The sequence below is a fragment of the Symphodus melops genome (assembly GCF_947650265.1).
Source record: "Symphodus melops genome assembly, chromosome: 19".
Classification (NCBI taxonomy): domain Eukaryota; kingdom Metazoa; phylum Chordata; class Actinopteri; order Labriformes; family Labridae; genus Symphodus; species Symphodus melops.
Window position 1 is genome coordinate 13289511 of NC_136709.1, and position 15009 is coordinate 13304519.

Genomic DNA, 15009 nt, shown 5'->3' on the forward strand with positions numbered 1-15009 from the left:
TTCTGTGGCCTGTGGGAGGGCAGCAGGACAGCCTGAATAAAGAAATGATCAACTGTCACATAATTAGGTGGAACTAGAAAGCCGTTCTGAGTGATAAAGCTGTTATTTAGCTCCATTGACTTCACCTTCTCGCTGCCTGCTTAGCCTGTTAGCTGCACACACACAGTTGTTGTGTTTGGATGAAGTAGTGAAGCTAAGGGTTGTAGAGACTTGTGTTGGGGAACCGGTAGGTTGCTGGTTTAAGTCTCGGTGCATTAGTAGAAGTATGGAAGTTGGTCCGTTTACTGGAGAGGTGACTGGTCACTTCCCGAGTACTGCTGAGGTGCTCTTAAGCAAGGCACCACAACTAGGGATTTCCCGATACAACTTTTCTAACTTCCGATACAACACCGATATTGCGGTTATTACTCCGATTATTACTCCGATATTGAGTATTGGCCGATATCGATCCGATATGATATCAGCACGAATCATACATACTTTCATGACTTATTTTGTAGCGTGAAATGTTAGAAAAGGCTTCATCAAGTGATGTTACTCAAACAGAGAACAATAGTCAGAACAGTAGGTATGAGAGAAACTGACATAAATTTTAATCTTCAACATAATATCTGCAGTATTCTACTACAATTGAATAAGATGAATAAAGAATAAATTGGAAGACCCTGAAAAATATTCTAAATAAATGGTTAAATGGTCTGCTTAGCAGAGCGCTTATATCGGAGATTTTAGATTTAGTCGGATAAAATCCGATATTTGTTTTCTGGCTGATATCGGACCGAAACCAACGTTGGATCAGGACACCCCTAACCAAAACCCTAAAAGCTGTAGCAGCACCGCTCTCACATCTCTCCATAAATGCACGTCCTGTGGGATTAATAAATGAAAATAGAAAACAAGTCAAACCTAGCTTAACGATGCTAAAAGGCTCTTCTGTAGTGTTATTCTTCATCAGTATTACTTACTTTAACTTTCCATACTTTTTCATCAAATACTGTCACCACATTCAGTCACATCTGCCTCTGCTGGGAGGTCAGTGTTTATTTACCAACTTACTGACTGGCTCAATTAGATATTTATCTGACTATCTGTGTGTCTGTTTTTTTTTTTTTTTTCCCCTCAGTGCCTGAAGCAGTATGTGGAACTCCTGATCAAAGAAGGCCTTGAAACTGCGATTAGCTGTCCAGACTCTGCCTGTCCCAAGAGAGGACACCTGCAGGAAAATGAGGTATTGATAAAAGTCAAAGTCTGTTTTAAATGTACACAGGACTTTCTGTCCTTTTCTGTAGTGATGTCCCTTAAACTCTCCTCTGGATCAGGAATGTTTCTTACAACGTCTTGTACGCCTCTTCGACTTGATCCATGCAGCAATTTTCAGAAACACGGGTCACTTTTTAATGGATCGATTTAATATATTTAGAGAATCTTAGTAGAGAAAGTGTTCAACCAACTGTAATGGTACATTCAACAGGAACGTGTCTTTGCCCGAGTGAGACTAACCAACCGCCTCACAAGTCTAAACTTGTAGATAGTCGGCACCTGCTTGAGCTCATGTTGCGAGTAGCGCTCTGCTCTGCATAGAGAGAGAGAACCTCACATTCTTGATGACATGCTTAATATGAACCTTGTGATGCTGTTTTAATTGTTTCGTGCCGCTGGTTGATGCTGATGTTTTGCTTTCTTATTACAACCCTTTTTTTTAATGTCTTTTTTTTTTTAAGGGTAGTTGAGGGGGGTTTTTTTTGTTTTTTTTAAACTACTAAAAACAAATTTCTTATGATGAGAGGGCTTTAAGATTTCTGTGGGACTATAATAGCACAGAAAAAAAAACGCAAACTACTTACAGTAAGTCCATGTTTGTAAATGTTTTGCATTTATGGTTCTGTGCATCCAACGCGTGCGTAAAACTCAGAAGGCATGTGCTTGAAATTCAAAGAAATCAACCAATCAAGTCAGTCTTCGCTGTCAAGAACCATACCAATAAAAAAAAGTCTACATCAAACAAACACGTGTGGTTAATTTAACCCCGCTACGCCTCCTCAAAGCTGTGTTGACTTCCTTATAACGGGCCTGGCGTCCACGCAAAGGTCAATCTGCGGGCGAATCGCTCCTCATCCCACGGGCAGTTTGTTTGATGGACTCCCTCACTCTCTCACTTTGCCTCACAGGCCCGTCGGCACGACATAGCACAGCATGGCTCGGCACAGCCGCATGTTTCTAATCAATCAGTGTCAGCGGTCCTTAATGAAACCACGGTTTACTCCTGCCAGTCAGGCAGACGATGCCTCATCCCTGTCTGCTGTGACAGCTATGCCTGCACCTTGTAATTGACTGCTCTTTTACAAAGGCTGAATGCTCAGCTCATCACCCAATAAATGAGAACCTTAAAACTTTAGTGGGCCCGGGTACGCACCCTGACTACATTTTTTTCCCATATTAGTATGCAAATTGTAGTTCTGATCTTGTCGAAATTTGACATTGTTCTGGAGATGATATTCACATATTGAGTGTGTAATTTTCTCCTCGCTGCTTCTGCCCATAAATATGCAAAAATGACCTGCTGTTTTCCCTCCTCTCCTCTCCTCTCCTCTCTCCCTGCAGATTGAGTGCATGGTGGCCGTGGAGATGATGCAGAGATACAAGAAGCTTCAGTTTGAAAGGGGTGAGTCAACGCCCGTACGTCAGCGTCACCTCCACAGTTTCTCAGCAGGTTGACGCGTGGGCTTGTATGTCGCAGACACACGTGAGCTGTCCCGTCCCGTCCTCCAGAGACACTGTACTTCAATGTGACACACACACACAAAAAGCATGACGACAACCCTGGCTTTTTTTAAGTGTTGCCCAAGTGCTGCCGGCTTAGTCTGGAGTCACTCATTCATCCCTCGTGAACTTCTGCTGCAGAAATCTGCTACAAGGCATCGGCGGAAATCTAATTAAAAAGGCTCGAGCGACGATTGTTTTTCGAAGTAAATGTAACTCTTAAACCCTGACATGTGTTGACACTAAACAGCAGTCAACTGACTCAGACAGCAGTGTTCAGTTTTGGCTTCTGATACCCCCCCCCCCCCAAAAAAAAAATATTGGATTTAATACTGCCTTACTCCGAAATATCATGCAAGCAAGGGGCGGCAGTAGCTCAGTCTGTAGGGACTTGGGTTGGGAACCGGAGGGTCGCCGGTTCAAGTCCCGGCACGGACCAAGTCCGGAAACTGGTCTGGTAGCTGGAGAGGTGCCAGTCCATTTTCCTGAGCACTGCCGAGGTGCCCCTGAGCAAGGCACCGAACCCCAAAAAAAAACTGCTCTGGAGCGCTCGCTGTGGGCAGCCCCCTCACTCTGAGACCTCTCCATTAATGCAGAGTGAAAAAAACGAATTTCCCCTCGTGGGATTAATAAAGTATATGAAAAAAATATATATATTCTTCTGACAAGGAGTCAGGCCTTATATTAATCTGATTTGTACTGTAGAATTTTGACTCGCGCCTGTCAGCATCATCAATGTGGAAGACCATTCCCTATCAAATATGCATGAAAGGGGAAGCCTCCCAGACTTTGTTTAAAGAGGTTCTAATAGGATTGGTTCGGCTCGAGACTCATGAAGTGTCTGAGTGGCTCTGACGGAACGGCAGGTCACTTCGCATAGCATATTTTAGTCGAATCCTTTTTATCAGCGCTGTGGTGTGCAGCTGTGTGTTCAGTGTCTGCGGTATGTAGACTAAATCTTAGCGCACCCCCCCCTCCCCCCGCTAAAAGCCTTGCTGCAAAAAGAATGGCAGGCCTGTGTCACTGCGCTGCGTGCTGTCAGTGCAGACATGATAATCAGTAACACCAGAGTTCCCTCGCGAGCAGAGAACACAAAGCGGTGCTATGAGTCTTTGAAGGAACTCGCCCTGCAGGTTTTTTTTTTATTCCCCCACCTACACACGGGCACAAATTGTACTCGGAGCATGCAGATCTAACTCTCACAAATAAACGAACACATGTATGGCAAACACAGAGGGAGGTCCTGTAAATGAGTTACAAATCCCGGGGAATGACTCAGAAAGAGTTGTTGATGGCGCCTGGATAAGGGCACTGAGCCGTCTCATCAATGTCCCGGTCCAGTCAGGCAGAACAGGCTGCTGTAACCGTTCCATATTTCTCAGGCCGAGCCAAAAGTCCAATGGAATGTGTGCGCCGAGTTCTTGGCCGGCAACGCGAGAGGACGGAAGTAGAGGATACGAGGGCAAGCGCATCACGCCATGAACCGCACTGAACTGGCCAAACGCACCAAAATAGTATCTCTCTCCCACCTACAAAGTAAAAGACGAGTTGAAAAATGTTGAGCAGAATTTATAGAAGCTGTGGAAGTTTGTTAGTCACTAACAAAAGCAGCAAAAAAAAAAAAAAAAAAGATATGACACATTTTCCAACATAAACACTTTTGTGTGAATTTTCTCACCGCAGCCTGCAAGGCCAGAGAAAATAGAAACATTGTGTTCTTTTTAAACTAACCATAGAGCTGAGATGTGTTTTTGTTTTATTTTACTCTTCACTACTGAACATCCACACACATTTGACGGGTACCTTCGTTCCAGTTTTTTTTTTTTTTTTTTGGGGGGGGGGGTGTTTCTGATGCTTTCAAAAAAAAAAAAAAAAAAAAAGTGGCGATCCATGACACTGTCACCTTGTGTTCCATCAGAGGTGCTGCTGGACCCATGCCGGACGTGGTGCCCTTCTTCCACCTGCCAGGCTGTGTGCCAACTAAAGGAGGCAGATTCCCCAGCGATGCCCCAGCTGGTCCAGTGTGCCGTCTGCGCCCTGGAGTTCTGCTCGGCCTGCAAGGCCAACTGGCACCCTGGGCAGGCCTGCCAGGAGAACAACTTGCCCATTACCTCCTTCCTACCAGGAGAAAACAGGTACCCAATGTGACCAGCTGGTGTAATGATGCATTTGAAATGCTTCTGGCTCATCTGTTTTTCAGGACTCGATGTGGAACAATGTTTTTACACTTCTCTAAATAGACTCTTTTTTAGAATTTCATCAACTCGATTACCCATACTGCCCCACTGTCGATACACTGCAGCTTGTAGCAAACATAAAGTTTGAGCTGAGGCTGAAACAAATGACAAGATGCAGTTTTTTAAAGAATACTTCCCAGTTGTCTTTAAATTAAATATCCGTGTTTAATACCAAAACAGAAGGGCCGGACTGTTACTGGATACAGATGTCGATACTCGGGAGAAAAAAAGTGGATATCATTGCAGTATGTCGGCCGTTAGCTTTTCTCTGTTCCATCTGGAGAGATACATATACTGTAGATATATACACATTCATTGTGTTGATCCCTCAAGTGCAGATTCCAAACACACTAACAGAGACAAGATGGTCTCTCAACTGGAAAGTGTTGTCACATTGATATGCTAATATCAGCCTTTATATATATAATATATATATATATATAAATAAATTGTTGAGTTTTTTTTATTGTTGCAATAATATAAGCACAAATATTTTGACTGTTTTTCACAACTTCTATAAATTGCAGAAGTTGTGAAAAACTTTAACAAAAGCCTTTGTTAAAAGTGCTTACCACCATTTTTTTAATTTTTTTTTACTATCTGTATATTATCAGACTCTTCAAAGATGTTTCACTGTGACTGTGAGATGTTGGGTCAGTCTTATCCTGTCATTGAATTGCTCCTTAAAAAACAACCTGACAGCCACTCTGGCTGCTCAGTTGGGCCTCAGCCAGGACTGGACAACGAAATAATGGGCAGATAAAACAATCTGTTGAACTGAAAGTGCAGTGAAGCTGTCTGGTATGGGCTTATTATTCATTTTAACATGCAGGATCTGCCTGTGAGGTTAAAAGGAAAGGCTTCACTGAGACATGAGCAGCTGACCTGTTTCTTTGCAATATCCTCTTACTCAAACGTCATTAGCTGCGCAGAGCTTTCCTCTATCTGCAGAGGTCCCTGGAGCGAGCTCAAGGGCCACAGTGGAAAGAGGGCGAGAGGATTAGCAGGTCTGCTCTTAGATGGTCTCTGGGTGTGAACTACACCTGTTCTCTGGAAGGGTTTCTTAAAAAGACGTTCCGCCCTGAGTGTTTCATTACAGCTCTGATCACCTCCCCTGTTAGAAGGTAACGGGTTGGTTTACCATTCTAAGCGATGGCCACAATGACAGCTACCTGCTCCAGATGTCAGGAGTCAGCGCTTTTCTGAAACAGGAGGATGAGATGCAGACGCTCTGACAGGACGAGAAGAGAGGAGTAAAAGTGTTGGAGGGAGTTCAATGCCATTTAGTGATTGGTGGTTTTTAGAAGACCTGTCAGCTCCTGGGCTAAAGCTATCCACCGTTTCATACAATCCTGTTCCACTAAGGATTGTAAATATTGATCGCTGCATTAAAGCCATCTCATCCACAGCACCACTTGTAAAGTGACTGCTGAGTGATTTTGGATTTTCTATCCTGTTAGGAATATAAAACCCTCACGGCTGTGTCACTCTCACTCTCTCTCTCTCTCTCTCTCTCTCTCTCTCTCCCCTCCGCAGCTCCTTCTATAAAAACGAAGAGGACGACGCACCCATCAAGCGCTGTCCTAAGTGTAAAGTTTACATCGAGAGGGACGAGGGCTGTGCACAGATGATGTGCAAGAACTGCAAACATGCCTTCTGCTGGTACTGCCTGGAGTCTCTGGATGTGAGTTTGATCGAAAGGATTACATAAACATTGTCGTATTGTGAGGAGTTGTTCTGGTAAAATGGAAATGGTTCGATTACAGAACGCAGACTGAGATGTGAAAAACTTGACAAAAGATCGACACTCTAATATCTGTCGAACAAATCCACTGAATTGTCTCGAATCCTTTCCCCTCGGTGTTTGAGTTTCCTGTTTTTTGAATGTTTTTAATTGCTGTAATTGTGCATTTTTTGAATCTCGACAGCACGTATTATAAACGAAGGAAACCTCAGTGATATCCGAGGCTTAAATAAGGATGACGATGATGAGCGTGAAGGCTGGTACCGGCAGCCCTGAAAACACTACTTATCAGACTTCCCCAAATAAAAACTATTTGTTCACTAGCAAAGAAATTCCTCTTGGCTAATCTAAAACGGCAACCTTCACAGCAGATTGCACGTACTGTAGCTGCTGCTACAAAGGGTTCATCTGCTGCACATGACTGCTAACCACCTGCTGAAAGATCAACACCGTAACGGTTATTTATCACAATTATGACATGAATTATGATAAATGACAATTACCAACAGCAGTTTTGGGCTACGTTGGCAATTTACTGACATTATCCAAGCTCCACGAAATAAATCTGCTTATGACTCTCTGATGCTTTCCTGACGGCAGGAAAGGTACATAATGAGTTGCTGCTAATGTTAGCTTAGCTACTTTAAAGCGGATCTCAACCGTTTTTTTGTCACCTACATAAATAGGTTTAGGATGTATTATTTATCTAGCAGCGTGTCTTCTTCACCAGGACATACATAAAGGATAGCAATAGTGTCGTTCAAATAAAATTTGGGAGTCATTTTTAGTTTTAAGCTGTATTATTGGATGGGAACTTGGTTTCATGTTGTCATCCAGTAATGTCTTTAATGTTGTGATTGCACACTGAGATGAGCCGGGATGTAGACGTCATTTGTCTTCTTGTGAAAGCAGTAGCTTTCACTATCAGGAAACCGAAGCGCCACATGGCCTTGATAAGAAAAGAATAAGATGTACTTGGTTTTGGTTTTCGTACGAGGCATGCTGTTCATAATCTTTATTGTGTGAGCACAGTCGATTTCTCCTCGCAGGTCATTAGGAAAAAAAACAACAATTTCCTCAGAAGAGCTGCTGGCTTCTTTGACACTGCTAATGGTCCATCGTTATCTGCACTGCGTCTGTGTGTTTGTTTGACAGGACGACTTTCTGCTCATCCACTATGACAAAGGGCCCTGTCGAAACAAACTGGGCCACTCCAGGGCGTCTGTTATCTGGCACAGAACACAGGTGAGCAACCCATCGGCCCCCTCTTGTCTTTCACACTCATCCAGGAACCCCCCCCTCCTCCTCCCCACACACACACACACACACACACACACACACACACACTGCAGCATGTGGCTGTACACGTGTCCAGCCTCTTCCTCTCTCTATGGCTCATTCAATCTCAGTCAGTGATGGGTTGGTATTATTTTCAGTGCACAAAAGGAAAAGGACAGCTTGATCCATGTGCATCAGCAAGTGTCTCGTGGTCAGTGTCACGCGCTTTCCTTAAAGCTTATTATGCCTTTAGACTAACAAAAGGTTTACATAACCAAGCTCTCTCGACAATGACAGGTAACCAAATTAAATGACACATAAAGGATTGGATATGAATGTCATTTCCCTTATGTGAAATGTTGGATTACACACAAGGGATTACACATCAGTTTCTACATGTGATCTGGCCTTCTAAGCTTACGAAAGATGAATCTGTCCTTAAATTACCAAACGGTTCCTGTACAGTGTCATCTGTCATTTGTCCCTGTTCAACATACTCATTATTTTGTCAGCATTAGCATACACCATGGCATCTGTTGCCCAGTGGGGCAGGCTTAGTCATATGATTACAGTTCAGCCAGCTATAGCTTCAGCCCTCTGTGTGTGTGTGTGTATTTGTCTCTCCTCATTTCGCCCTCACCTCGTTTCTCAGCATCCAAAAAAACGCCTCGCTCTCATTCCTTCATAAATACAAGATGTACCAGGACAAACCCTGCCAAAAAAACAACAACATCATAGCTCCCTGACTGTAACTGAGGACAAGAGGTCTGTGTTCCTATGAGATTCATACTGTCAGTTCAGAAAGAGGGAATGTCCTAATCAGGATGTTAGCTTCATCAGGATCTGATTATCTAAGCAAACTGTTCCCACATATTATGATTTCAACGAGAATGCAGTCAGAGTGAGGAAGATTAAATGTGCTCCGAAATGTGTTTACAGGCAGTCCTGTAAATATGTTGCTTTGCCCTCAAACAGGAGGAAAGCTATGCGCTATTCTAAGTCACTGTTGCATGTGACTGCCTGTTATGTATTCCAGTTTGTGGCTCTGGACCTGCTGGTTTCTGGCGCCCCCTTGTGGTGAATTTACAGCCCATGCTCACAAGTTTACAGACGAGGGAAATGTAAAGAAATAAATGATCGTCTCTGATTCAAATTAAAATGTTAGGATGTTTGGGTCCAGGATAAGCAAAGAGATGTGTATAGTTGTTTAGAGCATCATATGATCTATATTTTCACTAACCACATATCAAACACACACAGCTTTTCTGCTGGTATTGTGGGGACAGACACTTAAAGTGCTCAACAGGGCAGAGTGTCATTTGTTTGACTTTACAAGGATGATAATGTCACAGGATTCAAATGATTCTGCAGCTCTGCAACAACAGGAAGTAAACTACACATCAGTACATATAAACCACAAACACAGCTGTGACTGAAATGCTCCAGTGAGTTCATTTTTGTCAACATCCTCGCATTAAAAATAACAAAATAAAAAAACAGGATATGTTCCTGTCTTTGTTTTTCAGTGCAGCTTGTTGCTTATCAACAAAGCTGCACTAGATGACATGAGTACATCATGCCCCATGGGTTTTCTATCAAAATGACAACTGTCCATTCAGCATGACTTAGAAACACATGGGTGCCAACAGGAGAGGTAGTCACTTGAGGTTTTTAAAGGTTTTTTTTTTTTTTTAAGGTATTGCACGCCATCTACTGGTCATTCTGTGGTGTTGCAGTTAGAGAAATAGTCTTTAACAATGGTTCAGTGCAAGTTGCTCAATACAATTATATTTAAATGTGAAAGAAGTGACATTAAGCTTTTTACTGTCATCAGTTTTTTTTGTCAATAGCTTTTAATTGCTTTGCTAAAGTAATGTGATGGATTGAAATGGCAGTAATATATGATTAAGACTGAGAACAGAAGGGGTAAGGGAATTTTTGTTTATTTCATAACAGTTATTTATTTTTTTTTATTTTTTTTTAATCTTTTTTTTTCATTATTTTTTTGGTATTTCTTAACATGTTTGAAATAAAACAAAAAAAATGTAATAACATCCTCTCTATGTACCTTCTACTGTTCATACATGAAGGTTTAAATTAGTATCTAAATGAATGGTTCATTATTGTCCCCTCTGCAGGTTGTTGGAATCTTTGCTGGCTTCGGCCTGCTCCTGCTGGTTGCCTCCCCATTCCTCCTCCTGGCCACTCCCATCGTCCTCTGCTGCAAGTGCAAGTGCAGCAAAGGCGATGATGACCCGTTGCCAACCTAAAACACGCTGTCAGAGCCGGAGCGGAGAGCCGCTTCAAGGATGGGCCATCTTTAATTTCTCCTTTTCACCCCTTCTACGTTCTTTTCCTCCCACCAGCTTTGAGCGCTTCTTTTTTTAGGGGGGGGGGGCTGAGCCTGCAGCAGCCCGGGGGCCGCTTATGGATCCATCGCTCTGCATGAGAGAGGCGTGGAGGTAAAGTGACCATTCAACTGGGCCTGAAGAAGAGGTCCAAGGTCAAGGAAGGTCGGACTTTACAAAGGACTACCGTGTCCTTGTGTGTGACGTTGGTGGTTTGGGGACAAGGAGATAGTCGGGGCAACTTCAAGTGGACCTTGATGGGGGGTTATTGTTGTGTGGGGTATTTTGACAAACTCATTTATGGCAAAGAAAAAAATCAAAGTTCAGACATGCTTTTTCTTGTATGGACGATATCATGCGAGAACTTTTACGTTATTTTGTCAGTTTGTCGTACGCAACAAAAGCTTTTTTCCCCCTTCACCACGCTCAATGTAGCTCTACAGCTTCAGTCCGTAGCATCAGAGTCGCACCACGCATGTTTGGTGTTCACTCAATTTGCACACAGAGCGTGACTCCTGCGCCACGACTGAGGTAGAGTTGGGAGGCTGTCGTCACTCTCAGCTCACTGTACAGCACGTCCTCTTGATGATGTCAATGTTTTATAACCTGTTGCTTTTAATAGAACCGTGCTCAGAGTAGTGTCTATGTGTTGTACTTTTCAATGTTTTCCAAACTCTAAGGTACACTTGTTAAAGGGGATTGCCACTCATGGCTAAAAAAGAAAAAGAAAAAAAAAAAAAACACATACAGCTTAAGTTTTTATAACCAAATGTTTTTTTTTAATTTCAAAATGCTTTTGCCATCAAATTCATATCTTTTACATGCATTGTAACCATCTTTATAAGAGAAGGAATTTTTGTTTGTACATTGTTTTTTAAGATAATAAATTGTCCTCATTTGAGTGGCGTTCCCCTTTAAATTCAGCATAAATGTCAAAGTCTACCAGAGGACTTTGTATCCACAGTATGTGTAAACATTTCAATACTTCATAAAAGGAGATGTCACTCCCTTTATTCTCAGTCCCCAGGTGGTGGTTCAGCCAAATAGAAAAATATCAATAAATAGCCTTAAGTTGATAACAGCCAAAATCTGGCTTCCCCCCTTCCCTGCATTAAAATAAAAAAAAAATTAAGAAGGAAATCCAAATAATCCCAGGGAAAGCAACTGCGTTTTAAAGCATTGCAGGAAGTCAGTGAAGCCCTTTATATTCAGATGATTCTATGATGTCGTCCATATGCCACACTGTTAATAGCCATACTGTAAAAAAAAAAGAAGTTCTACGCTGATGGTTTGTGTGATTTAGCGACTCGATTCCCTCAGCCTGTTTCAACAAGAAAAAAAAAAGCTAAATTCACCCATCAGTTCAAAGACTGTACTTATCTCTTCTTGGCATAACAAGTACTTCCGGCCCAGATTGCAAACTTGCATATGTTAGTGGTCTGAGTGTTGATGTTTTGTTCAGTTGGTAGTTACACTTCCAACAACAAGCAGCGATGTCCTCGCAGGGATACTAGAAAAAAAATTCTAATATAAAAGAATGTTCCATTTTGGGGCGCATATTGATGAAGCTGCTCTATACTAAATCACTTTATCTATGCAAGTTTGTACATTGTAAGCATTGTTAAGAGGCTTTGGATTGGTCGGTGTGATGTGATGGTTCACACAGTGAGAATGGCAGAATGTCTTCATCCATATACTTATGATTGCGTTCACTCAGTCAGGGAATTATTCAGTGGCTGTTTTTATTTCATCATCTGTCTTGCTGTTAACTACAAATCTTTTCGCTTCATTATAAATTTGTGCTCAAGAAAACTGGGGTAGAATTTGGCCATTTTTAAACTAAGTGTTTCAAGCGATCGGGGTAGGTTCACAGCGTCATAGTGTACGTTGGTACAGTCAAGCAAGAAGGTGAAAGTTTAGTCCTAAAAAAAAAATGCTTGAATAAAAAAGAAAAAAGCGTTGCCATGCGTAGCCATCCTACCTTTTTGAAAAAGCCATTTGTTCCTACTTACTTCCCCTTGCCTCCTGGTGTGCGTTAACAGTGTTTATGTAGCATTTCATGACGTGAAGTTTTGGCTACAGGAACCAAAAAATGGTGGGCATCAGTTACCAACAGCAGCTCATCTAAGCTAAACAGCAGCTGATCAATCCCTCAGCTCTCTCCTCTCCTCGTAAGTTCAGTTCTGTTACTCACTTTTACAAAACTATTAGTAGCCTAAACGTCGGAATCAATTGAACCTGTAGCCTGTGTTGCTTTCACTGACGTCATCTACTGTATGAGCATGATTCTTCAATATCAAAAACGGTCCGATTTCTACTTTTGGAAGTTTGGTGCTTTCCCCTCTAAAACGTTTCAATTCCACAAGCTTTTGTTGTTTTTCTGACAATCGTGCCAAGCAGCTTTTCTAGAAAGGAACAAAGGAGCACGGAGCATTCTACTGTATGTGCATTTTGACCATGTATGTGTAACGTGTTCACAGTTTTTACAGGGTGGAAACTATTTTATGGCTTCTTTATGTAAATGCTGCACTGCGTATGGGTTTCATTGTTTTTTCCTTTTCTTTCTTGGTATGATCTGTGACGTGTGCGTGTGTGTGTGATAAACTGGGGAGTTTACCAGCTGAAATCAACATCAACTCAACAGAACAGTAGAAACATATGAAAGAGTGCAACTGAACCAGGACTCTGATATCAAAGAATAATTTGAAAATAGTGCTAAATATTCATTTCAAAATAAAATATCATTTGAGGTCTTTAAGTGGCACAAACTAACTGCAGTTGAACAGCATAATGGCTACTAAACTTCTTCTTTTTTTTTCTTTTTTTTTTTTTACATTCTTTGTGTATGCTAGCACCACTGAACAGGTCGATTCTGTAATATGCAACAAACATAAAAGGGCCAAACAGCACACATTACAATCACTGCAGTGCTATGTTGCACAAATGATGTTGTACAAAAGGGCCAGAAGGAGACTTTCAGGGCTCCATGATGCAGCCTGGACGAGCACAGGGATCGAAGGACAATTGAACCGCTTTTGATTTGGCGCTTTGAAATAAAGCAAGGTAACGTTGATTTATTACAAAAGGCTGAAGATCTACTTCGCAGCTATTTTAAGATCAGGATTGGATATAGGCAGCAATCTATATTTTATAATCTGTTGTGTCAAGAGACGAAGCTGCATGAATTTTCTCTGACTCCTACATGTTAAATATTACAATATTGTAGCCTCTAAAAGATCTTTGGAAAGGTAGCGTTGTCACTATCACCCAACTGTCAGATTTTTATTTTGGACTTCAATTATTCCCCCCCCCCCCTCACCCACACATACTGTTTCTCGAACAAACTATGTTGTCATGTTCAGCCATATGATATAAACTGTTTGTCAGCCTTCCTCTTTTTTCAGCAGGTTGGCTTCATTGTGATTTTTTTTTTTTTTTTTTCATACATTGTAACATCTAGTTTTGTTGTATTTTGCATCTGTTTTAAATGGAAATCTTCAGGCCTGATTGATCAAATCAGCTCCACCTCAGTCATTTCGGTTTTAGTCAGAGGACATGTCGTCTGTACACAAGACTTCAGTCTTTTACGATGGTCAGCAGTGTTACTATTTAGGCAGTTACTGAGGGGGTTCATTTCACCCAGGTGATATAAAGATACCTGCATTGTAAAATGGCATATTTGGATAAGTTCTGTACAACTTACAAATTGGCATCTCAGTACATCTACAGTTCCACTAACACTGTGACACCAGGTATTAAAGGTTGTTGTTTTTTGTGATCTCGCTCCTTTCATTTGGTCATTAATTATAGCAGTTGGACATATTTGCATTCAAACGTAGGGTGACGATGTAATATGGCTCCCTCTGGTGTTCAAAGTTTTAACTTGTTCTTTCCATTAAAGGGAAGAACTGCATACAGTTAATGGAAGATGTGCACAAATGATCAAATCTGATTATGAGATATTGGAAATCTACATCAGCCATTTTAAGATGAGATGAAAAACGATGTAATTCAAATTGTAATTCTATCTACTTTGGTTAATCTTACGTCATTGCTTGTCTTCTTAAACTGGCGAATCAATACACTGAGTCACTTTGAAAGAAAAAAAACTTGATAATTCTTGATCTTCGGTGGACATATTTATCATTTCATCCTGCAAACAAAGACGTGTCACATAAAATGTTCACATCCTTACATCTGGCCTTTGTTTCTCTTGCGTCAAGCATCTTCCCTTCACAACTCTTCTGTCTGTTCCGTGGCAGCTCTGTGTGTTCATCAGACATGTGTCAGCCTTTTGTTAAGGTCTGCCAAAGAACAGGTTGTTCTCTCTCTCTCTCTCCCTCTCTGCCTTTGTGTCTACTTCCTGCCAGATGCTGGATTGGGAGATTTAACGAGACAACCCTGAAAATGAAAGTGCAAACGCTTGGTGATATATCATCCCTCACCAGCTGTTCTCTGTTTGGAAGTCTCTCCACCAATCACTGAGAAGGACCACAGGAAGTTGCCATCTGTGGGCATCAGGGTGACAGAGTTTGTGGATGGGCGTCGAAAGCTGATGTGTTTTCTTGGGCGAATGAAGTATGATCCTCGGAGAGAGGGAGTCGGGAGGTGCAGGGATGAAAACGGAAAGATGGACGGGGAG

At 41.8% G+C, this 15009-nt stretch overlaps 1 protein-coding gene across 5 annotated transcripts in view; it reads left to right on the forward strand.

The window, feature by feature from the left end:
* The window catches only part of rnf144aa (ring finger protein 144aa), a 32097-nt gene extending 17952 nt beyond the window's left edge, over positions 1–14145 (forward strand). For all 5 annotated transcript variants that reach the window (XM_079369723.1, XM_079369724.1, XM_079369725.1 and 2 more), the window contains 6 exons: positions 1124–1228; positions 2602–2662; positions 4679–4895; positions 6534–6681; positions 7897–7986; positions 10158–14145. In XM_079369723.1, coding sequence (XP_079225849.1) covers positions 1124–1228; positions 2602–2662; positions 4679–4895; positions 6534–6681; positions 7897–7986; positions 10158–10289 — 753 coding nt within the window. In that variant the 3' untranslated portion in view covers positions 10290–14145. The remainder of the gene's footprint in view (positions 1–1123; positions 1229–2601; positions 2663–4678; positions 4896–6533; positions 6682–7896; positions 7987–10157) is intronic.
* The last annotated feature ends 864 nt before the right edge of the window (positions 14146–15009 follow it).